At 39.8% G+C, this 25,293-nt stretch overlaps 1 protein-coding gene across 1 annotated transcript in view; it reads left to right on the plus strand.

The window, feature by feature from the left end:
* Window positions 1–11,448: 11,448 nt before the first annotated feature.
* DACH2 (dachshund family transcription factor 2) overlaps window positions 11,449–25,293 on the plus strand; it is a gene marked incomplete at both ends in the record, with an annotated part of 268,230 nt that continues 254,385 nt past the window's right edge. Inside the window, one exon of the mRNA XM_079541774.1 lies at window positions 11,449–11,936. Coding sequence (XP_079397900.1) covers window positions 11,449–11,936 — 488 coding nt within the window. The remainder of the gene's footprint in view (window positions 11,937–25,293) is intronic.

Genomic DNA, 25,293 nt, shown 5'->3' on the forward strand with positions numbered 1-25,293 from the left:
TTATCATCGCTGTGTCATCATTCTGAAAAATGAAAAATTAAACAGTTGCTCAACATATTAAAACTCTCAAATTCAAAACTGCTCAAAAAAAATGGCAAATTCAGCTACCTGGGAAATGCCCTCCTATGCCGATGTCAAGATAATTGCCAAGTGTGGGATACTCACACTGCATGAACAGGAATGCACAGCAGTCAGTTCCTGCCTAGCAGTAGAAGAGACCCTGATGTAAAAGCCAAAAATGTGTTCTGGAAATACTATGGATTTTTAATGAGGATTAAGCATCGTGGCAGTTGAACCACAAAAGATGTAAGGAAACTGCCTAACCACAGCCACATAGATCATAATGATTTATGTAGGCATGAGCTGCAGTACTGTTTCCCTCACTTTAAAAAGATTTCTCATTTGCCAAACTCTGTGTATTCTTCATCAGATGTGTAGGTTATAAGACAGAGAAATCATCAACTTGAAACAACTCCAGCAGAACTGGAAAAATGTTATGACTTCATAGGAACAATCCCCAATCAATTCAGAATCAGCCAGGTTGGTTAGAAGATTTTTTGAACTGCAGAAATAGCACAGGCACTACAGCATATTTGTGCTTGAAATCAACGACAAAGCACTACTGCTACTAAAAAGCACACAGCTGGCTCCATGTGGGAAACCAAGTGACAGGGACTTAAAACAAAACTTCAAAGTTTTTCAGTCATTTCATTGCAACCTTTACAGGTTCTGGGCCATGATCAGAATTTACAAAACAGAGCGGTCAGCTTGAAAAAGAATACAGGAGAGAGCCAGGAAGAATACTGAAGGAAAGCTGGAGAGAATCAGTGAAGCACGCAAGTTCATGATAAACCTCCAGAAGAGGATTCAACTGTCAGAGTCTGCCCGTCGCTGGATAAACTCGAGCAGAATCTCTGGCAAGTGGTGGAAGGTGAGCCATTCTTCTACAGTTTCAAAGACAGATTCTGACTAACAGTTCTATGATTCTGTGATAATGCTGGATAAATTGTAAGAAAAAGCAAACAAGTTAAAATGTATTCAGGTATACACAGTTGAACCTTATCTATGCTATTAAGGAAATAAATTATAAACTCTGGTAGAATATATTCGTTTTGTATATGTAACAAGTATGTTTTTATAGCTTCTTTATATGTTCTAAAAGATAACAGTGTTTTTAAAACATTCCTGTAAGAACCAATGCCTTCTGTTTCTTCTCATCTACTGAAAATGAGTCAGAACAAAATTTGGTATCAATAACATCAATATAAATTGAGAAGAATGATTGAAATTATGCAATTATAAAACAGAGTTTGTCACCAAAAGCAGAGTTTGGTGCTTTCTGTACTAGGAACTCCATGGTTTGCATATTCTAACTTCTGAAGTCTTGGTCAATTGTAGTATGTCAGAAATCACCAGTAAGCAACAGACAAAAGGAAACTGATTGCATATATAGCCCTACAAAGAGTATACAAAGTGGTGTAATAAATCAAGATCAGTAAATGTGCGTGTCTAGTTGTAGTCAGTTACTGCCTTATTTTGTTTGCAATATTACTTGAAGCAGTTTTTATTGCACAGTACAAGATCTTCAGATATATGTTCTCAGAGTTTAGGAAAAAATGTATCTTTTCTGGCACATATGGAGATTGCATTTATCTGAAAAACTAATCTCCTTTGTCTGGAAAATTCCTTTTATTATCTATTACATTTCTTTTATTAACTTCTTTAGACTTGTGGCCAATTAGGACATACTATTCTTTCCTTAGTTGACACAAGTTTTACCATGCAAAATTCAGCCTCTTACTTCATGATATTTGCTAATTGATTAACAAAAATCATTACGTGTACAGTTAGGAATAATCATCTCATTGTATATACGTACTCAAACACATGCACAAATACTGAGTCTGGGAAATGGAGAATATGGCATATCAAGCAAAAAACAAAAACAAAAGCACCAACAAAAAGGACCAACAACCCACAGAGTGCAAGGCTCTAGTGCCTCATTTGAGGAGAATGAAAAAGTAAAACATCTTTGAATATTTTTTTTTAATAAACAGTAGCCTTCTCCAGTCTCAAAAATCATAAATGACACATGGGTGGAAAGGAAAGAGGAGATAGACCAAGACTTTAAGTTCTGAAACTGAAAAAGCTCCCTTCGGAAACTCACCATAAATATTACCATATAATTAAAGGGCTTAAAGTAGTCCATAAAACTAAGTGAATTGATGTGTCTCATATGCAGTATTTTTACCTAGACTTCACCAGAGAAACCATAAACAAGAGACTATAAAGGCCTCAGATGAAATGAGTTCTTGCAGGCTTGGATTCCTGTGAAGACATACTTATTGCTAAGGACTCAAACACCAAACTATATCCAAGAGACACCTGCAAGTTAGGAATGAGTAACAGTGAGCTATGTTATATCAGGAAGTTAAAAAACTGAACTAAGCTGTAGCAACTATGAAATGATGGAAACGTGAATAAATGTAATGAAGCAAAGGTAATCTTCCCTTAAAAAAAAAATTAACTTTATAAATCTGTGTTTGAGGTTGAATTTGCCTTAGTTGAGACGTGTTGGGTCTGCTGGTGCAGCACTTATTGCTCTACAGCAAGAGCAGAGATTTAGTTGAAGCTTTACAGCGGCAGTTGTGAAAACTTACTAATGTATCTGTGGGTACAGACGGCCAAGAGGAGCTGCTAAACCCTCTTACTCTATTTTCCTCTGAAAGAACATGAAAAAATAGCTGTCAATTGCAGGAAGATGATTTGGGGACTTTTTTTTATTTTTATTTTTTTTACTAGTTAATGGAGTGTGACTAGAATGCTGTGAGCTTCTACAGCTGTCAGTCTTGCTTCTAAGAAATGGGAATACGTGTGATCACCTCTTATTTTCAGTTAAATACATTCTCTAAAGCCACACACAAGAAATGCTTCCTTCTTAAGCATTTCTCTCTCAACATCACAATCAAAAGGTTTTTTTGTTTTTTTAATTTAAAAGGTCCTGGTTAGGATTTTAGAACCAAAGCATAGCTATAGTGGTTCTCTGAGATTTTAACGAAATCTTAAATTAAATTACACACAGATTGTCTCACAGAAAGGAGAAAAGTACTTATATTTCTTTTACAGATTGTTAGCTGGTGCCAGGCTCTGTGTAGTAATGCTTTTGAGAATTCAGAAAGGACACTTATGATTTAATATGGACTTTTCATTAATCCAAACACAGTACACACTTCACATTGCTGCTAGCTTTTTTGTGCAGAAAATAAGACATCCACTTTGCACTTCTGAAACTTTAATTAAACTCTGTGTGTCTAGGAAAAGAATGTTTATACTATAAATGTTTTGTGGGTCAGCAATATTAAAGTATGTAGTGATTTTTATAGGATGTTTGCATTTTAATCTCTCTTCAGAGAGAATGCAGCTGAGCATTCCAGTACATTTGAAACCCACATTTCAGTACCATGGCCATGACAAGGATGTTACCTAGTTGAGGCATGCCTATAAACGGAGTGATGATGTGTAATTTTCCATCACAGACTCTCTAAAGGAAGGAAGACTTTCAGCCATTACACTTCTTTAATTCTGCTGTGCACCTGCAATGACTAGAAACTCTAAAGCAGAACTAAGGAGAACATGATGTTCACTCCCTGCTTTTGTACCTATTTAGTGCCTTCTGAGTGACACTGCCTCCTCTGTTTGACTAAGTAAATAAAAGGAAAGAACAGGTCATATTTCTTCAGATTCTGAAGGTGCTGTATGAATATTAATTCTATATAGCTAATATAGACCCATTTATTGACCTGTCAGTTAAGCTGGAAGAGCCAGAATTTTTCCCCCAGTTCAGAAGAACACTATGCAGTTGTAAATGTTGAAGCAGATTATTAGGAAGATTTGCAAAAATAACTACTTAAAATGGTCACATTCATTTTAAAGAAAAGAAATATAATTGGTATTTGCATAGAGGAAAATGGATGAATTTAAATTTCAGTTGATTATAATTATTGTCATCATAATCATCATCATTATCTTTGTATGTCTAAATGACTGATTCAAAGAAGAATTTTAACACATTTCACATGTCAGTGCAATTCTTTTCTGTTTTGTGGTTTTTCATTTGCTTTTTTCAATCTGAACTTTTCATGGAAGCTATTGTAATCTTTTTAAAAGGTGGAAAGATGTTTCAAAAGAAGTCAAATTAAGAAGTATTTCATACGTTCATGCATATTTACAGAAAAACTGGTACACAGATACTGAGCAATGGCACATGGAATTTCTGTTAAAATATTCTGACCAATAACGTTCTACTTGAGTCTGGATTGCTTAACCAGATACAGGATTTAAAATAGTTATACTTATTTGCAACTCAGGAGTTGATAGGCCTACAGATTACTGGCTTTAATTTAGACGTTTGTTTTATACATGCAAGACTGCCTTCTACAAACATATTACACATTTTTGCTAAAGAAGAACCAGAAGCTAGAACATTCTGGACTTTATCAACCACAGATGGTATTCAGTAATCTAAATGAAGGTATTTATAATGCTGTTAATCTGCATTCTAAATGAAGTGTTTCTAACCTTCTCATGCTTGTGTTTTAGTGACCAAAGGGTAAAACTGGCATTTACCAACACAATTAGTCCAGACAAGTTCCATTGACTTCTACTCAAAACTTCAGTTTGACTGAGTAAGAACTGGCAACAGTGATTGATGCTACCAGAAGAAATGCAGTGTTTTTAAAGACAGCAACTAAAATTTGGTACAAAGCAGAATGCACACTGATGCCAATTTCCTCAACAAGAGTTCTATTAATTATGGAGAGGACAGCCAAGAAGTATCAGTGGAAAAAATACATTTAAATTCCTTGAAACAGAAGCAGGCCCAATTTTGGAATACCTATATGTTATCTATGCTGTGAAGTAATTTCTTACTTCATTAATGTTTTAGACAAAAATATTGAAATATCTACGGAATTTTTAAACACAATAACTTACTAATGTTTCTTCTCATGCTAGTAAAAGATATGTAGTCTCAAGTGATGTAAATCAATTATCTCTGTATGTGTGAAATGCTGTAGCAAGATCAATGAGACCTGAACACAAGGAGGCATCTTAGGATAACAGCTGCAGATGCATGCACTCTCTGGGAAGAAAACAAACGAATATACACTGCTCATCTCTGTTTTGCCCTCCCCCATAAAAAATCCCTGTCATTATCCTTTCCAGTTGTTAAGTGCATAAAAAAAACAAATGAAGTCAGGTAGCAGTCCATATATCAGTACAGGCAAAGTACAATAAATGGTCACTCTTACAGCAAAGATAAAATGGATGCTTTGCATTCACTTTTGAAATTTGTTCTTGATGGGACTTAATGGTCAGACTATACTTAGAACCACTGCTGTATATTTAATGGCTGAACAGAAAACTGCAACTACGTATCTTTACTAAGATGAGCTCAAGATAATTACCTCCACATTATTAATAATTCTGCCAATTGGATTTCCACAAAGTAGATTCAATAAAACACTAAAAATATTTATTCAATAAATCAATTACACTTCTGATTGAGTCTGGCTAACCATAAGTTATTTTCTCATTGATAAAATTATGTTTATGAAAACCCATTTTCATGGAAATAGTTCTTAAGGTTTTTATTGGAAAATACTTTGCTGTTAGGCTGAAGATAAGAGAATTAATGAAAAGTCCACATGAGCCTTATTTGTTTAAATAAACACCAAAAACCCTCTGATTGTTGCTTATGCAGAATCCAATGTCCGTGTTTAATAATGCCAAAAAATGTAAAGAAAAATCAAATACCTTCTTATCCCACTAGATGGTGGTGCCTTCAGAGTAGGGTTGATATCCTTTAAAAGACTGCAGGAAAACTGCTTTCTTTAGCTGACCTGTGAGCATAGAGAATGAGAGATGAGGTTAATCTTGTTCTTCTGGGGACATTAATGAGCATTCAGGTGTAGTGGCTTACTGAAAATACTCAAGTACATACGATTGTGTTCATAGTTTGTTACAAAGTGTGTTTTAACTTCAGTATACATCTAATGGCATTAATTTTTCTTCCTGAAGAAAATACTAACAGTACTGAATTTTAATGATAATTGTATCTCATGTAATACAGCTTTATTACTAAAGGTCCCAGCTTTGCCATTTTACTGTCTTCTATCCTCAATAAGAATCAAAACCCAGATTGAAGCAGCAAGTCATTAACAACAACTGTATCTTTTATTTATTTCAGTTGAATGATTTTAAAGTACTACACCCATTTTTCCACAGCAAACATACTGCTTGCTTTCATGGAGAGCAGCATTTACATGTAGACAAGAAGTAAATACCTAAGCAAAAAGGACACATCTCTTCAGTTACATTTTAGTGAATAGAAAGAGTAAATAGGACCTTGCTTGAGCAAGTATCTTTGTGCTTTAATTTTCTCAAGTTCCTACAGTAAACGGTCAAATCCTTCATGTGTCAAGGATAGCCTGAACTGCTGAGTTCAGTGCAGACTCTGTGATCTGGAGCAGTTGCCTCGAAAACTGCATCTATTGAGGACTGTCTCCAGAGCAGACAATCTGAGCAAGCCTACAGGCTCACACACTGCTGGAATACTGTGTTAGAGCATTCCGAGTACTGAATGTATCGACACTGTGAGCTAGCCTGACGTCAGTCATGCCCAGAAAGCAGACCATAGCAAGACTACAGCTTACTGTATACACAGCAACTCTTGGACAAACTGCTGTATGCACACAGTTGCTCTAGACTCCCAGCTGTGTAAAAGGTCCTACTAGGTAAGATGAAAAGGTGGTCAGTGATTTCTGATTACATGCTCCAGCTGAAAGCAGTTGGTGAGACTTGCACTGAAAAAAATAATTTTGAATTGTTTTAATTACCCTTAAATATTATTATGTACATTAATAGTATGAAAAATTAGAAGTGGTTTTATGGATGAAGAACAAAGGGCAAGACAAGCCTTAACGTTAGGCTTTCTAACTGTTCTCTTCAAAGATGATGCAGTGGTACAGAAACTTGAGAATGTCCATAAGGTGTTTTGGAAAAGACAGAGTTAATTAAGAATCCCAGACTTATGTTGTAGTCTATAGTTGTTTCTCAGTGTATTTTACTTCACATCACCCTGCTTCCAGATGATTATCCAACTGAGGATAGTTTTTCTGATTCACACCTGACACAGTGTGATTCATATCTATCTTCCACATGTACCTTTCCATTTACTCTTACTTCTCATATTCCAGTCTTTCATTTTTCAATTCTTGTATTTGCAACATCCATCCAGTCTTCTCTTTCCTTTGCAGGTAGTATACATCAGTGTGAGTAGCAAAGTGCCAAGATAGGCCAAATTAGTATAATTTCCAAGCAAATATGCAGACCCAAAAGGCAAAATAAGAACGTCACTGCCAAACACAGAGGACTGAGGCAGAAAAACAGATATAGAAATGAATACAGATGTGTGATTATTCTGTAAAGTGTTAATTACTGGACGTTAGAATCTTCTCTGTCTGTATTAGGGAGAGAAAACCCACTCTCACTTCCTATAACAAGATGGGCAGGATTTTTTAAGAGCCTGAATAAAGAAAATTCACCCCACTCATTGTTACTGTCTACCATTAGAAGGCTGAAATGCAGCATTTGCCAGAAGTGCCAGTTCCTTTATTCAGTCTCTTTCAGTCTACCAGTATAACTGCCAATCACAGGAAATACCTCTAATAACTCTTCCTTTTACTTAATAAGGAATATCACATCTTTTAAACATTAGAAACAGATGTCACTGCATTACTTCACTGCTGATGTATGTAATAGAAATGACACACTAATTAATTTAATGCAGTATAAATGTACTGATTATTTATCATGGCTGACAATAAAATTATGAAAACATTCAATTACAATCAGTGGTAATTCATTATTTATTGATTTTGCATTATGCACACATTAATACAATACATTTGATTAAAGAAGGGAAAGGATCATTCTTCTATTGATACTCAGACATTTAGATTCATCCATTTTGTTTAAAATCCTTGATGTTTAGATGGGAAGTTTTATTCCACACTTCTAACAACTGACATTTCAAGAAAGTTTTGAAGTAAATTGAACACAAGTACCAAGTGCTGGAGCATTTCGAAAAAGGTGGGTAATAAGAAGATAGACAATTTTCAATCTCTTCATTTTCTCACATCAGTGGCCTACATTTGTTAACATGATCCTGGTTACACTTTCCCTTGAAAACCAAAGCATTAACACTAATCTTCAAAAACAAACAAACAACAAAAAGAAGAGCTAACTTTTATCTTCCATGTTAAGGCTGTACTCAGAACTAGCTGTATCAGTTGCTCACACGGTCACGACATTAAGTCAAAGAGTGCTTTGGATCAGCCTGAGTAACTTTTCCGGTAAGGACTAGGGGAACACCATCGTCACTGTGATTCCAGTCAGGCTGGAATTCAGAAAAATGGTGTTTCATTTCATTATGCTTAGGGAGAATTGTAAATAAATCTTGCAGTTATTTTTTCCTTCTTCGTTTAGAGCCCACAGTTGCCTCTGACCCTCATAAAACTGTTCACATTTACCCCTCAGAAACCTCTGAGTACAGGGAAGAGCTCCAAGATCTTCACATTAGTTTTTGTGTTAGAAACTAACATGTTCTCCCATCGTGCACGCACACTGCACATGCTGGTACCAAGGCTACCAAAAAAAAAAAAAAAAAAAAAAAATCCCACTAAAAAAAAAGAAAGAAATTCTCCATGCATCTTTTACCTAACAAAATCTTTGGAATTAATCTTTTTTTTAATTAACCTGCCTCGTGTTTAACTGCAGTAAACTGAGACTCAACACAAACTACACTACTGATCTTTCCAGTCTTGTAGAAACAAAATTATTATTTATCAATTCCTTATTATTTTATTTTTCAAGCTGCCTTTGTTAATCATTGTCCCCTTTTCGTCAGTTCTGCCATCCATCCTTTTACCTGTAGGATCCCCGTGAGCTGGCAGCCACGTTCATGCCAGCTGAATGTAAGCAGGTTATGGAAAGCTGTTGACTGGCCCTAATTGAAACCTGGGCTTTCCTCTATTCTGTAGCATCAGAAAAGATCTCTTTCACATTTCACACCAACCAGGCATATGTAGTGATCAGTAAAGCAAAACCAAGCAAATAGAATCTTTCTTTGATATTTTGCCATAGCTACATGGCCAGTTTTTGCATGCTACTAATATATAATGCAGTAATATCTCAATGACTGACAGTGTTAAGAAAAAAAATCTATTTTGCATGCCAGTCTAAAATTAACAATATTGAAACTTTAATTCAAAAAAAATTTTCTAAAATGCTTGTTTAAGCTATAGGGAGACTTACATTCAAATTGCATACTGCTGGACTCTATTCAAATAAACCATCTGGATACTTTATAAATGACAAGATATTACTGTGTGATTGTAAGGCTTTGGTAACTTTGCCTTGTCAGTAATAAAATTACAGGCAAATAAAAATATTCATCGATATTGTTGATTTCTATATGCATGGCTGAAGTGGGCAGCTGCCTGGTATTAATTCTCAAACCTTGAGCATTTCCTTAGTTTAAGAGCAGTTCTGCTCTCCATGGATAGTCACCTCTCAAGGGTACTGTTTTTACTACAGCCTTTATGATTTTATATTGCTTCACGCCAGTCCAACTTGCAGGGTGCTGATGCGCAAGGCTTCCTCTGGCCTTGCAAAAATTCAGTCTTACTTAGAAATATGTTTAGCTTATGGAAGACATTAAAGTCAAAAAGGAAAAAGAATTCTCACAGTAGAATTTGATTGTCCCATTAATCTCAAAGTAAAAAAAAAAAGAGTCTGTAAGAGGGCAAAGCCAATGAGAAATTCTTCAATCTGATTTATTAAATCTCCTAATTGCAATTATGTCCTGTAAATTAACCCCTAAAAGTTTATAGTTGAAGTTGGTTACTTAATATTGTACCAATTCTAGCATATAAAAATCTCAAGATGAGTTCAGGGCTCAAATGCACAAAACTTTTTGCTAACTTTTTAGCCCCTGTGCCTCAGAGCTTCCAACATAAGGCTCTCATCTTAGAAAGATGATTATTCTCATTGAAAGATAATCACTCAGCTACATGAGCAGCCTAAAATGGGTGGCCACTCTTTGTAAAAGATGTAACTGAGAGAAAGTGGGGTTCCTCCAGGGGGACTTTAACAAATATGCCAACTTAAATACCATACAGTCATCTCTCTTCATTTCGAATGGGAATTCTCATAAAACAAAAATGTTGGATTGTATAGAAAAAGTGGCTAGCTAGGCCAGCTTAACAAAAGGTGGCTCATATGAGCAGTGCAACCGGGGAAGCAGCGGAAATGCTCCAATGGCATCCAGGCTGGATGTGGCTCTGGGCAGCCTGGTCTGGTGGCTGGCAACCCTGCCTGTGGCAGAGGTTTAAAACTAGATGGTCATCATGGTTCTCTTCAACCCAGGCCATTCTGTGATTCTATGATTTTGTGACCTACACGTTTTGTTGGTACTCTTCTGTTTGCTTCGCTTACTGAGTGCTGCTGGAGAAGCAAAAATAAAAAAGAACGGGAGAAGTTAGCAGAGTAAGAAAGAAGGTAACAGAAGACTGATAATAAAGTGCAAATGAACAGGAAGTAAGGATGTTCATACAGAGGAAGAAAGGGACGGAGCTGGAAAAAGAAATCCAATAAAGCCAGAGTTGGAAAAGCAAAGGAAATTAACAATCCAGTCAGTTGTGTTGGCTGTGTCTGGGTGCGTCAGACTCAACACCTCCACGTGCATTTTTTCTGACCATCGTTCGTGTGCACTCACTCGCTCAGCTTTCCTCAGGGACACACGAAGCTCGCTGGGTTTTCCTCGCACCGCTCCCGCCACAGCGCGGCCCGCCCAGCTCCGGGCCGTGGCTGCGCAGGCGGAGCGCCGCACGTGCTGCCTCAGGCGCGAGGAGCGGCCCCGTACCACTGCACCTGAAACACGGTGCTGCGCCGGATGCTCGGAACTTCAGTAAGTTAGACGTGAGACTTCTCGAGACTTTCTGAGCTACGGCTGGTAGCGAGGGAACACCCGCACACCCAACAGACGGGACGCAACCCCCGGGCTCCCCTCGCACCGCCCCGCCTCCCCCCGGCAGCGCCGCCCCGCGCCTCACACCCCGCGACCCAGGTGCTGCGGCTGGCGCTGCCCCTCCCCGCCCCGCCCCTCGCCCCCGGCCGCCAATGGCGGCGCTCGTCCCGAAGGCGGGCGGGGTTCATTGGCTGGAGGGCGCCATCACTCTTCCCCCCGGCGGCGCCGGGGAGGGGTCTGGGAGCGCGGCTGGCGGCGGGCGCTGCGTGTGGGAGGGCGGGCGCGCGCGCGGCGCTGTTTTTAGTAGTACCGCAAACAGCGCGGCGAGAGTGCGCGGGGCTGCGGGAGCCGGGCTGGCCATGGCTGTCTCCGCGCCGCCCGTCATCGCCGCAACTTCCAGCGGCGGCGGCGCGGGGGGCTCGGCCGGCTTGTTCCGAGCGGACCCGCTGTACTCCAGCCCCGCGGAGTCCCCGCGCCTCACTAACAGCCTCGTCAACAGTTTCCTCTCCGCGGGCGGCGGCGGGACCGGCGCGGGCGGCGGCGGCGGCGGCGGCAACGAGTGTAAGATGGTCGACCTGCACGGTGTGAAGGTGGCCTCGTTCCTCGTGGAGGGGCAGGAGCTGATCTGCCTGCCGCAGGTCTTCGACCTCTTCCTCAAGCACCTGGTGGGAGGGCTGCACACGGTGTACACCAAGCTGAAGCGGCTGGATATATCGCCCGTGGTCTGCACGGTGGAGCAGGTCCGCATCCTGCGTGGGCTGGGAGCCATCCAGCCCGGCGTCAACCGCTGCAAGCTCATCACCAGGAAGGACTTCGAAACTTTGTACAACGACTGCACCAACGCCAGGTGAGCGCCGTGCAGCTCTGCTCCGCCCGAGGGCTGAGGGGTCCGCGCGGGGCGGGTGGGGGGAGCGCGGCGGAGCGGCCGGAGGGGCGGCGCGGCCGCCTTCCAACTCCTCTCTCCCGCAGATGGGCGGACGGCGCTTTCCGCGCCCGCTTTGCTGTCTCTTCCCTTTAGTTCCGAGTTTCCTCCATTCCTCGCGTCGCTGAAAGTTTCGGCTCGCGGCGCAGCTGAGGGGCGGCGGCGCGCCGTGTCCGGAGCGGCCCGGACCCAAACTGTTGCTCCGAGAGCCCCGCCATCACCGCTCACCGGAGCCCGGCGGGGCCGCGTGGGAGCGCCGGCTGCTCCGTGTGCCGGAGGTGCCCGGAGCTCCGTGGCTCTCGGCACTCTCGCGGGGCGCAGCTCTTAAGCAACTTCTCTTTTGCGCTCGTTAACACACGCATCGCCGTGTCTGAGGACTGCGGCTGCCGCGTGAAGTTCGCGCCGCTTGCGGCCCGACCCGCTTTTTTTCCTCCGCGAGCCGAAGCAGGACGGACCGCCGCGCCAGGCTGGCTGTTGTTGCAAGTTCTGTCGAGCTCAGGAGACGCTCGCAGTCGGTCCGTCGGCGCTGCTCGTGCTGGATGCCGGGCGCCGTGCCGCTGTGCGCGTAGTGCCCGGGGCACTACGTGTGGCGCGGGGACCGAGCGCCGCGCTGACATCACGGCCGCCGTCCTGTGACCCCTGTGGCTCTTGTGGCTCTTACGGCCCCTTGGCTTTGCTGTCCTCGCGGACCCGGCGGCTGCTCGGGACGGCGCTGCGGGCGGTGCTCCTTAGGGCCGCTCTATGCGGAGGCGGCTCCGAAACTCGGCTGGCGTGGAAGCTGGCAGCTGAAGAAACACGCCGTTTCTTTTCAGTGACCCTGCCAAAGTTTTCGTCAGAAGAACGCGTGGTCCCGCTTGGCGATCCCTTAGATGCGTGCCGGTGTCTGCTCCCTTACAGCCCGTGATTGGGGATGAAGAAACGCTTCAAGCGCGGGATGCTTGAAAAGCGTTGGTTCGCGACTTTACCTTTCTTTTGGTCGCGACCTGTGGCGGCGGCAGGGAAAGGCGGAGCGGGGCCGGGTGGGGGGATTGGGGGTGTGGGATGCGCGGGCGGCCGTGCAGCCTCGTGCGGGGCCGGGGCCGCTTCGGGCTTTCTCTGTTTCTACCTCCTCAGGAGCAGCTGATCCCTCTTCGTTGCCTGAAATACACCTCGCTTTTTAAAACATATCTCGGCCTTTGTTTATATATCGCTAAAGAACACCGCTGGTTTGACGTACGGATAGCAAGGTGTTGCTGCGTTCACAGTTTCAGATGCAGTGTGTGATAAACGTTATCAGCGCGTAGGAAACTTTTCTCAAGTATTGTAACTTAACGACGTTAATGGTGTTCTGTCACGCTAATTGAATGCTTAGCTTGTCACTGTATTTACAGAGCTTTTTCCTCAACAGCACAGATTTCGTGGTAGAGAAAGCTGGATGCCAATAGCTGAATATGTGTGATCTGATTTCTCATTTGCTGTGAGCTGAGTGGGGCATCACTGCAGTGCCTGGTACCAAACTAACACATGGGCTAGGGCTGTGGGCAGCTGTGCGTGCAGTGCTTGAATTCTGGATCTGGGAGCTCCAGTCTTGTAAAAATGTCATCCTTTAGGAAAAAAAACCCTTAGATATGTATTGTTTTTCCACATGACTTATGAGTTGCTTCCAAATGAGAATATTTGTCATTGCTTTTGTAATATCTGCTTTTTTAATTCATAGAAATTTATATGTAGTTTGAACACTAGAACATGAACTTTAAAACTGTCTGAAAAAGTAATGAGAAACATTGGTTGCCGTTGTCTTCTAAGTTAGCTGTCTACCAGAAATTAACATTTCTTACAATACTATGCGCTTTAATTAACTTCTAGTTGAAATGCAAACAGTTAATAAATAAGTGGGATAATAGGCATTCTGCTTAATCTATTCCGTTCCTTTTTCTAACTTGAGCTTGCCTGAGGGAAGTGTATGTTTAAGCCGTAAGTTTTTGTGTATTGGATGTATGGAAGGAGTTTTAAGTACTTGGAACACAAACATCTTTGACCTTTGTATTTTTTTTTAAAAGTATGCATGTTAATTTCAGCTGTGTAACCAAAATGTGCTCATCTTTGATTGCCATTAAGGAGTGTTTTGTAACTGAATTTGGGAGCAAGGTTTGTAAAATGAAACCATTCCTTTCACTGCAAGTAGCATCTTCAACTATGTGGTGAATACAGCATCATTATGAAATTCATTAACTTGCTCAGAATATCTTCAAGATTACTGAAATGAAGGAGCAAAGGCTTAATTTTAGCAGTAAAGAATAAAGTTTATGTAAAGTAGAAAACTATACTGTGGTTTCATCACAAAATTTACAACTGTGTAGAGGACGCTTCCATGATGTCCATACATCAGTCCATAAGTATCAATATAACATGAATGTAACCGTGACGTTTCTTTCAGGGTTTTCATATTTAATGACTGTTTCCTACAGAAAAAGGACAGTATTGGTCTGCTGCTTTCATTGTGTAGTAAGAAGAGCAGTGTGTGAGATAAAATACTGCTTTTTGGGAAGCATCCTAGTACAACTTTTTTTTTTTATGATTCAGAGTCCAGTTCAGCTAATAGTTCGTGTTACTTTGTCTATTCACAGACAATAAAAGCCCTTAAAAATTAATTTAAGCAGCAAATACAGGTATTTTATGAGAAAATGAGTCCGGTTGTGTCGTCTATTAAAAGCTCCCCTCGAGTCAGCAGTACTCTGTCTTTTAGTAGCAGAACGATGTCAGGATTATAATTAATGCGATCTCGTCAAGAAGCATTGCACAGAGCTTCTGTGTCTATTGATTTTAAATGCGGACATCTGATTATATAACTTCTTTGCTTAAGTAAATATTTAGTGTGCATTCAGACTCAACCAAACTTGTGGATTTTCAGACTGGTGACATACTGAAATCAGAAACGATTCATTTCTGCTCTCTTTTCTTCATTGTAGGAGAGGTTTTCTTAAAGCGTTCTCTCGAGACTTATCACCAGCATCGTGGGTTTTGTTACAGATGCAGAAGTGAATTTTTCCACTTTCTGAGCAAATTGATTATGCTTCTGGAAAAAATCCCTGGTTCTTTTTGGACATGCTGCAAGTCTGTGCTTGCTTGGAAGTACCAAAATGCTTAAACATTTCCAACAGAAGCGTATCCACTCTAGAGAAGCCTTGATTAAAATTCCCCTCTCTTTTCATAGCTGTAGAGCTTTCCATTTGAAGTGTAACATGCTTTTTCTCCAGAATGGAGTATTTATATGTTTCCTGCATGTGTATATGCATAATACATATGTAATTTTCTACTGAGACTTCCACAACTGAAAAATGCTGTGTTTTTGTAGCAAAGACAAAAAAGCTAAACAATTAGGTATTAATGATATTCTTGTTGCTTGCAAAGACCTTTTGAATATGCATTTCTTCTCCTCTTTTTCTTTTCACCATTTCAACCTGCAGAACTCTTCACTGTCACTTCAAATCACACAATTCTACCAAGATAAAACAACATTTAAACTCATTTGCTTTGGGAGGGAAATTGAGCATTTGCACCCAATAAGCCTGATTGTGGAGCTGCATGCAAATTGTGTTTTGATTTATCTCTTTTGCACTTTTTTCCATTTGAATTGATCTTGCATTAATTTTGCCAAGCGGCTCTGTGAGGCTGCAGATGTTGCCCTGTGTTTAATAAATCAATGAGACAGATCTGAATGAATCACTTCAGATGGATTCTCTGCTCGGTTTGATGTCTAGATGTTATTCTTAGCTTGTTATCATGACAGATGCATTAATGTTCCCATACACTGCCAGCAATGTCAAAGAGATTGAAGCTTTTAAAGTGGCGGTATCCCCTTTTCCCCCTTCTGTTAGAGTAACTAAATTGCCTTTAGGAATAGGTCAAAATATAAATTTAATCATGACATTATTGTGGGGAAGATTCTAAACTTCTGATTGTGTTCTAACACAAAGTCGCACAAACTCACTTTCGTATGGAATGATTAATTGTGCCCAAATAGTGTAGATCAATATTAAAATCTAAACATAGGATAGCTCCTTAATAGAGTAACCACTTTCTCAGCATGAATATTTCATTGTAATAGGAATGATCCGAATAAATAATATAAGACTAAAACATGTTAAAAGTGTTACTATAAATAGAATATGGTTGTGTCCAAATTGATTACAGGCTGAAGTAAGGATTTCTTTAAAAAACAACAGAAAAACACTGTTTCTTTTAGATTTCACTGTGGTTTGAGTCAACGTCTTCTGTGCAAAATAGGAATATTAGTTAATTATTTTTCTCTTTTTACCATTTAGTGCCGGCTGTGTTAGAGAGGTTGTCAGTCACCGTTAGTTTCTGATCTGAATAGTCTGCTACCCATTATCTTGGAGCAGAACCTGTGGAACGCAAACAGCAGAAGAGGCTGGGATGTGTCTGTGGAATTGGTTTTGAATTCTGGAAAAGACCACACCAAGTCCTCTGCCATGAATAATGGCAATTTTTCCCCAAGTAGGCTGCACACAGTTTGCATTGCCTTTTATCTTTGATGTTTATCAAAACATGCTTGTGCTTCCTTTGGAATAGAGCAGTAGTTCATGATTTTCTTCCGTCATTTTATTAAACTAGATTTATTTCCTTTTAATGTATTAGAAGTTACTGAGACTGTTACTTTCCTGAAACTCTCCGGAACAGAAGAACTTTTAACTTTTTGTCATTAGGGCTTCTGAGAATAAATTGGAGAAACTGGCTGTAACAGATCTAGATTTATGTTGGCATTCTTGGTATTCTTGCCCCAGTAGTTTCAGTTTGATAAAGGAAACAATATATGTAATAGAAATTCACAGTTTATTCAAATGAGTGTAAGCTTTGGCATTGTTGTATTTGCCTTTCTGTGGTCAATATATCAATGTGTGGCAATAGCATTATACTTAGGAAGCTTCCAGAAGTGACCAGCTCTGTGAACGGGGAATTATTCTCACATTGGGGCTGTTGTTGGATGCACAGCCTGTGTGTGGGGGGGTTTGTTTTTAGGGCAGGTGGAAATGAGCTCTGTTAGAACTGAGGGGCACTGCAAGAATCAGTGAGTTAGAAAATCATGTTTGCTCATGGGGCAGCGGCCTTACCGTGAGAAACTGGTATCCTTTCACTTGCATAATTTCTGCAGAATTACCGAAGTGAGCATTCAGAGGCGTTTTAAAGAACTGTCTTGCTGATTTCATTGGCAGCAGACTGGAATTAGGTGAGAGCTGTTTGTCAGTGTTGGTGCTAAAGGTGCTGAAGTCGCAGCTGTCAGATCCCTGCTCTGGTTTGGCTGTGCTGAGCCTCCCTTCCATGCCTGTGCAAGGTGGCTGGAGCAAGGGCAAAGAGCTTAGAAACGGTGGAAGGATCTGATCCCTTCTCATCAAAGGTGTGATGTGCATGATTAAAATCCATTTTTTTCCTACTTTTTATTTAGTCTATTAAATATTAGTGAAAGAATTAGACATATTTGGCATTTTCACAGGCACTATTTTTTTTGCCTAATTCGACAAGAAAAAGAGTAAGATCTTTAATCTTTTCCCTGCACGTTCTAGAGGTGGTAATTTTGAGTTTTATGTTGTAAATAAAACTGCCCAAAACTTCTGTTTAAAATACTTATAAAGGAAAGTAGACAGGAACTTCACGTAATTATCAATGTAATTAAACCGTGCAGGTGTATGGAAGTGCAGCATTTTAGTGCTTCTTTATGTGAATAGCAAAAAGGAAAAAGCATATTGCAGTCAGTACCTCCTGTGACGTGTTCTCGTGGTGTAAGCCAAGGCAAGACTTTGTTATGATTGAACATGCGTTGCCATGCACAAGTATGGTAGTTTGTAGTAATTCACAGTGATTTAGATTTATACTGCTTGATATTAGAACTGTGCCTTGGGGCTCCGTGCTTCTGATCTTTGTTGCCTCTTCATGGAGTTAGTCACAGGGTTTGCTCTCCCCCTATTCTCTGAGCTGTAAGAAGCACTCCTATCCATTAGCTGACATACTTGAATATTGATTTCCCCTGAAGGCTACAATATCCAAATTCTGTACAATTTAAATTTGTTTAATTACCTTTCTTTCTAGTAGCACAGCTGTGGTGTTTGTGTGTGCATAGGAAGTTTATTGTTGTGAACAAGTGTGGGGAGATTGTATTTCCTTGTCAGTACATCTTGACCTGCTAAACCCATTTTACTCATTAAAATATATGATGTTGAAGCTTTTATTGACTTGCTGAAAAATAGCAATTCCCTAAAAAGTAAGAACCAAAAGAAATGAATAATGCTGGCTTTGTTCCTGTTTGGTGTCTTAACATGTAACGTTTAGCAGTATGTGTTGGTGTGTGTACGTGAAGGTATAAAATGTTCAGTTGGAAATGTGTCTGATGATCTTATCAAGCTTCTGGAAATTGATATCTGGTAGCAGCATTTAACCTACATCTAGTCTAGCTGCTATTTATGTGATGGGTTAAAAAGAAAAAGTAGTATCGATCTGCTGCTGGATTAAAGTTTGAAATCGGCAACAGCATGAGCACAAAAGGCTTTTTTTTATGATTTCTCAGCTTGCCATTGATCTACCAGTTTTATTGCATTCATTATTTATTAAAAGAATTTGCAAGCTAAACATAACGTTAAGCTAGTTTGCACACAGGGACTGCACTTAGGAAATTGAATGGAAATTGCATTAGAGATGAACATCTGTGCTATTTTTCCACTCGTGTGTTTATGGGTTTGTATAAAAGGTGTATTGGATTAACAGTTATAACCATTATAGCTTGAAGCAATATGTTAGAATCCTAAGTATTTAGTAGTTGTACAGAAGTGAGTCTCTTTTTGCTTATACTGAAAAGTATGATAGTACCATCACAAGCAGAGCCTTCATTGAATTATTCTTTAATAGTGGACGTTTTTTTTTGACCAGCAATGTGTAAAAACTTGGGTATCTGGTATGCATACAACCTCTTATCAATGCTACATAAAGCTCCATTAATATTATCATGAATTGAAGGTTTCTTCAGACAGTTTTAGGGTTGTGGTATGAGTACTTGGCGCATAGACACCGAGGTATTGAAGTGAACAGTGATTTCGTAATACACAATGTGAATGTAAGCAGCAAGGCAGTCTTTAGTATATGATTCTTCAGATTTTTTCCAGCAATTCAACTCGTGTTCTGTCTTTCTTAATGCCGATACTTTTGTGGTGTATGGTATCAGTGAATCAGGTAGAAATCTTAACTATTTTGAAATGTTTCCAAATCATTTCACAAGCTGTCATGACAGAAGGAGTAGGGTAGACACAAAGTGTAGAGTAGACACAGGATTTTGAAGTTGTCTGCTGTAATACCGATTTTGTCTTTTTTTTCCTTTATGCTATCTCCGTGAAGGAGATTATTTTAATTGAATACCTGATTACTGAATAGGAAAATCAAAGGAAAAACTGCTTTGAGGGTTTTGAGTGTAAAGTACCTTTTTTAGAATTAAGATGCTACCTATTGTGTTTGTTCTAAAAGTATATGCAGTCTAGTCTGTTTGTGACTACTGAAATATGACACACTTTACATTTTCAGTGCACTTTTCTTTTACTTTTTCTATTTGAGACTCGGCCTGATACATCTCACCAGCTCGTAAGGCTGTGATGGATTCCCTGTACAAAGAAGCAGAAGTGTTCTTCATGCCAGAACACATTCAGAAAGCTGCACTTACTCTTTGAATGCCACCTCTGCGTTTTTTTTCTTCTCTTATAGAATGAATCCCATCAAGTCCTAGTGCTGCTTTGGATGGAGGTGGTTCTGATTTTCAGTTTAAAGAATCTCAGTGCTTTGCAGTTTTTCCATATTGTTTTGTACTCACTGTTAATAGTCTTCACTGTTGTTCCCAGCGTTAGGCCTCTGCCATCACGGTTCTTGTATCATATTTCAGCTGCCCTGTAAGTAGAGATGGAAAATGCATCGGTTGCATCGATCCCGTGGTAGATCTATATACACCTTTCTATATGTATGGAATTTTTCAAAGAGCCAGAGTTCAGAATACCATAGAAACTTAATTTTTATTGCGTTTGCTGTGGACACAAACTGAATTTCCCACATAGACTTGTGTGGTTGTAGGGATTACCATAGTGACTTCTCTTTTTTACTTTCATTTTTAATATTTTCCATAGCCATGTAAGTACATGAAATTCCCAGCATGTGATTTATTTATTTTTGTTCTGTCCAGTGCGTCAAAATAATGTTTAGGTTAGGATGCTCTCAGGTTACTTTTAGTCAGCAAAACATTGAGTCACTTTTCTCTGCTGCTTCTAAGTCTGTACAGACAGTGAAATTAAAGCAGAAGGCTTATTAATAAAAGCTAATCAAAGTTATTTTACAGCATAACTATGCAGAGATTTAAAGCCATTGGAATTGGCAGTCATACAACAGCAGAGGTTGGCAGGGACCTCCTGAGGCAGCACAGTCCAATTCCTGTGCTCCAGCAGGGTCAGCTAGAGCAGGTTGTCCAGTTGAGTCAGGTGCTGAATATGTCCTTGGCTAGATACTCTGCAGTTTTTCTGGGCAACCACTTTACAGGATTGAAATCATGATGATATAGAAGAAACTTTTTGATTAGCATGCAGTGAGATGGAAGTTGTCGAAGCTGGCAGTGTACAGGACTGCTAGCCATGGGTACAGTCCCTAACCTACTGACTGAAACTTCAAGTGGGCCAGTGCAGACACTGCCACTGCATTTGCCTTTTCTAGAGTGGAATGTGAGCTGTAACCCATGTGTCGTCCATGTCACATTTAGCTTAGGCTTTGTGTCTCACAAATTATTTCCTGAAACCCTATATGCATGTGCTGATGACTTGTCTTACTCCCCAGTGCTATCAGAGAAGAGGATTTTTAATTTGTAATACAAAATTGGTGCGGCAGTAATGAAACTCCTAGCACAGATGTTGTGCCAGTAGGGAGATTCGGTTACTTACATGTTTCAATAACTTAAGAGTTGCTAATTAAGAAGATCAAGCTAGTTTAAAGAAAAGATATAAAATGTACTTCTTATCAGTACACTTAAAATACTATTGATTTTTTTTTTCTTATGCATATCAGTTGTTTTTACCTAGTATAGTTTTTACTGAGCACACTTTTGTGATAGCTGGGTGACTGTTTTTATAACAGTTAATAAGGAAAGGCCCTGTGCTGGGGAAACATTTTCCCAGTTGTGTTTTGTGAGGCTGACGAAGGCTGCTTGCTTGCTCTGCATCTCTGGAGCTGCCTCTTCTTTCATCGTGCATTTGAGCTTTGATGCTGAGGAAGGCAGTTCTCTCTAGATTGAGATGATAATAAAAACAGAAGTTGGAAAAACTCAATTTCATGAGATTTGAAATACATATTTTAAAAAAAAACAAACACAACACTCCCTCTCTCCCACAAAACCAGAACAAGGTAATTGTGACCAAAATGCTGGCAATTAGAAAGCAGTAGAATATCAGTCAGAAAATTATAGAATGACTGGGTTGGAAGGGACCTTAAAGCCCTCCTGCCCCAACACTTGCTCTGGGCTGGCTGCCCCCAGCCACAGCAGGCTGCCCTGGGCCCCGGCCTGCCTGCCCTTGAGCTCACACAGTACTAAAGCAAGGCTTAAGGTAATGAACTCGTAGCTTTGAGTTTATCATTTAAATATGTATTTGTAGGTTTGTGTCGTTTTATTTAGTGAATTTTTTAAGGCACTTAACGTACTTGATACAGAAATGCTTTGAATTGAGGACACTTGTTAAGAAGTCATTTTTACCAGCTGCGTGGTTGCTCTGATGGCTTCACTTTGTTATTTATCGTAGCTCTCAGTGATCTCTCAGAGTTCATGGTGCCCGCAGCCCTTCTGCTGCAGCACACACCTTTGGAGCACAGCAGCGTGCTGCACTCCCAGTCTGGGCTGTACCTGAGCAGAAGGAGTGATGCATTGCTGTCTGCTACTGCAGCCATGGTGTGTCTTTAGGAAGAGACTTCTGCAAAGTTTGGGCATTGCTCAGATCTGATAAGCATAAGCTGGGCAGCTGAGTTCTTACACTTGTGTATTCCAATGCAGGTAGAAACTATCTGTAAGAAATTCTTTCAAGCAAAGCCACAGGTTTTTATTTTATTAATTCATTCTCAGTTTAGGATAATCTAAATTCTGTGTTCTCGTTCTGTCTTCCAAATTTAGGTTCTGATAGAAAGTTGCATGCTCAACTCTTCCAGGTGTTTAAATCAGCCAGATTAGGGACTGAGTAAACCAGCCCTGTGCTGGATTTGACTGGGGTACTGTATTAGAGTCTGAATTATTCTTTTCCATATTTCATCTCTAAGCATAGGGAGCTGCACCTTGTATGCTTCTCCTAGCCTCTTCAGCAAGTTTCAGCAAAACAGAAACACAAACTTTGTGCTGGTTGTCTCCCTCGGTGTCTCTTCCTGGAGCCCTAATATCAGTGCAGACATCTCTCAGTTCTCTGAGATGAGTGGATACTTCTTTAAAAAGAGTCTTGGTTATCTGTTAATACTGTAATTAGTGTTGTGTAGAGATGAGTGCTCTGTGTGTTCCCTTTCTAGGAAAGGAACAAAAGACATCACAGACCATTTCTGACGCCCACCTTCTACTGGCTCGCAGTGAGATTGTATTGCGAAGCATGAACTCCTACTAGGAGTTGGTTTTTGGCGTACAAAGAGAAGAAAGAACAGAGCCTGAGTTGGTGTTTGCAGTGTATTTGGGATTCCAGGGGCTGGAAGGTCTGGGCTGCAGCTGCTGTGCTTGATCCGTCTGGTCCTATTGCCCCTGTGTGATCAGGCATGGGGATCCAAACAGGGTTGGAGCAGCTATGCACTGTGTGCAGTGTGTATACAGTGAGCTATGACTTGATCACGCTAAGTTTCCACAGGAAATCTGATTATCTGTGCATTGCATGTATGATAATATACTGAATGTATTGCTGATTTTGTTGCTGCGTGTATTCTGTGACTTATCTATATCTATTGAATTTAACCTTTGGATCTCTATTGGGAGGGTGGCAGTATTTTTGTGATGCTGATGTTCATTCTTCTACTTTCTGCAGTGGGATAATTAATTAAGCTTGGGTGTTTACTAATAACCCCTGCATATGTAGGGAATCTTATATTTAGATGGATGTTAATTTCTCTTTAAGTCCACGTAGCCATACAAACACGCAAAGTGCTGGTAGAACCCCAGAACATTCAGGTAAGGAATTTCTGTGTACTTTAATTCTTCTGATGAAAGGCACAGAGGTAGGAAGGCTCAATAAACACATGATGCCGTTACCTGGTGAACTGTTGTCAGGAATATGGGCCTGCTGATTACTGGATGTTAATGCAAACTTATATAGGAGCTTTGATTATTTTTTTTCATGTGGAAAATGTTAAGATGGTGATGATTGATACAAAATATCTTCTGTGGAGTAGCTGTGTTTGGAGAGAAAGCATTTCCTTTGCTGTTGAAGAAAATTGTCTTTTTCATTTCTAACAATTTACTGGAAGCTTTCTAATGTGAATTTCATAGCTCTAGTACTTATGGGAGTACCAAGGCTGAGAGAATATTAAAAATGTGGGTGGAAAGCCAACTTGCAAATGGCTGGCTGGATCATGGTCAGGAGATTTGCTGTCTGTGGAGGCAATCTACCATGCATCCTCAGCAAAATATGAATTCAAGTTTTTATGGCAAAATGGACTGCTTATCAAAGGAAAAAAAATACTGTAAGGTAGTGAAGGAATGATTATAAGCAAGTTAACTTCAGCAGGAAAATAATGGGTATTAAGGAAATCGTAAATCTGATGAGACTCAAACTATGTCATAAATGGCTCTTAATTTAAATGATACTTTTCCTTTTCAGTTTAAGTATTTGTTTAATTTTTAACTCAAACATAGAATCTCTGTGCTACAATAGTAATGAAAAGTGAGATGTTAAATTAAGTACTAACAAATTGCAAAAGTTTTAAATAATACATAAATTTAACTAACACTGTAGTACTAGAAATGTACTAAAAATGTAGGTTGTGTTATCAGTTCAACTTCCTTGTAAAATAACTGCTCTGGAAAATTTATTTCAGAAGGAATAAATGTTTTTTAATGGTTCCCTTAGAAACTTCAGTTTTCTTTAAGGCCTACCAATTCTGTGTTTCAAAGCAGTAGCAGGCTCACGAAACACAAATGTTGTAAAGTACAGCTGTTCACTGATGTGCGTGGAAACATCCAAACTTCCTCAATCTGAGACCAGAAGCGTGGTTGGTGATCCACCAAATACCTGCACTGCTGAATGCTGCATGAGCTTAGATCACCATCAGCGGTTAGCAGTCTTCACATCAAGCTGTTTTTTTCTGGGAAATCCTATGCATTTTGTGAGTTGAAGTGGCAGTTGGTGGACCATTTATTACTCATTCATTTTTGGTGGAAAACTCGGCCTTGTATGTCATTTAGACTTTGTGACACGTGTAGCCTTCCAGGGCCTAATGACTTGTGTGCAGATGGGCTGTTATTTATTACAGTCATGTAGAATAAAATTGATTGTCTTCTAAAATTAATTTTTCATTTGCCTCCAGCTCTGCTTTAATAGAGGACACACAATTGCCTGTTTGCAGAAATACTGTTTAATCACATTAATCTCAGCCCCCCAGGCCGGTGAAGATAATTGTACAAACGAACAGCAAAATCTGTATCTTTAACTTCTTTTTATGATTAAATTATGCAAATGACTTATCTCCTGCCCTTCCAAGCACTAATCATCTAATTAGGAATGATGTGTTAAAGGGATGGTTTTGAATCGAGGGAAGGGGAGAATGCAGGAAGCAGAAAATGGAATCTGACAATGAAACTGTTGAAGGTACCGTAGTTGTAAAAGAGAAATTTGTATATTTGTTCAAAAAGCAGTAAAGGATATTTCTGCTATTTGTGGGCTTGCTTTAGTGATGCTTTTTATTAAGATCATAATTCTATTCACTCTCTGTTGCTCATAATTTTCCACGTTATTCTTAAAATTCAGTTATTAAGACTAAAGAATTCAGTCACTTTTTATGAAAATTGTAAGAGAAAATACTAAAGTAGTGCAGTGGAAGTGTGTCTGGTTTCAGTATTATGATTGGAAAGGAAAAACATGTATTTGTAGATTGTTTTTTAAATAAAAGTGTTTGTCATGTTAGTACTAGATGTATTGAGTCTAACAAATACTTCTATTCACTGTTGTCTCTTAAAATATTCCATCATCTCTTAAAATATTTAGAAAAAAACACCACCAAAAAAACACAAATTGGATTTAAAAGCTATTAAAATGCT

This window comes from Tetrao urogallus (assembly GCF_951394365.1).
Source record: "Tetrao urogallus genome assembly, chromosome: 13".
Classification (NCBI taxonomy): domain Eukaryota; kingdom Metazoa; phylum Chordata; class Aves; order Galliformes; family Phasianidae; genus Tetrao; species Tetrao urogallus.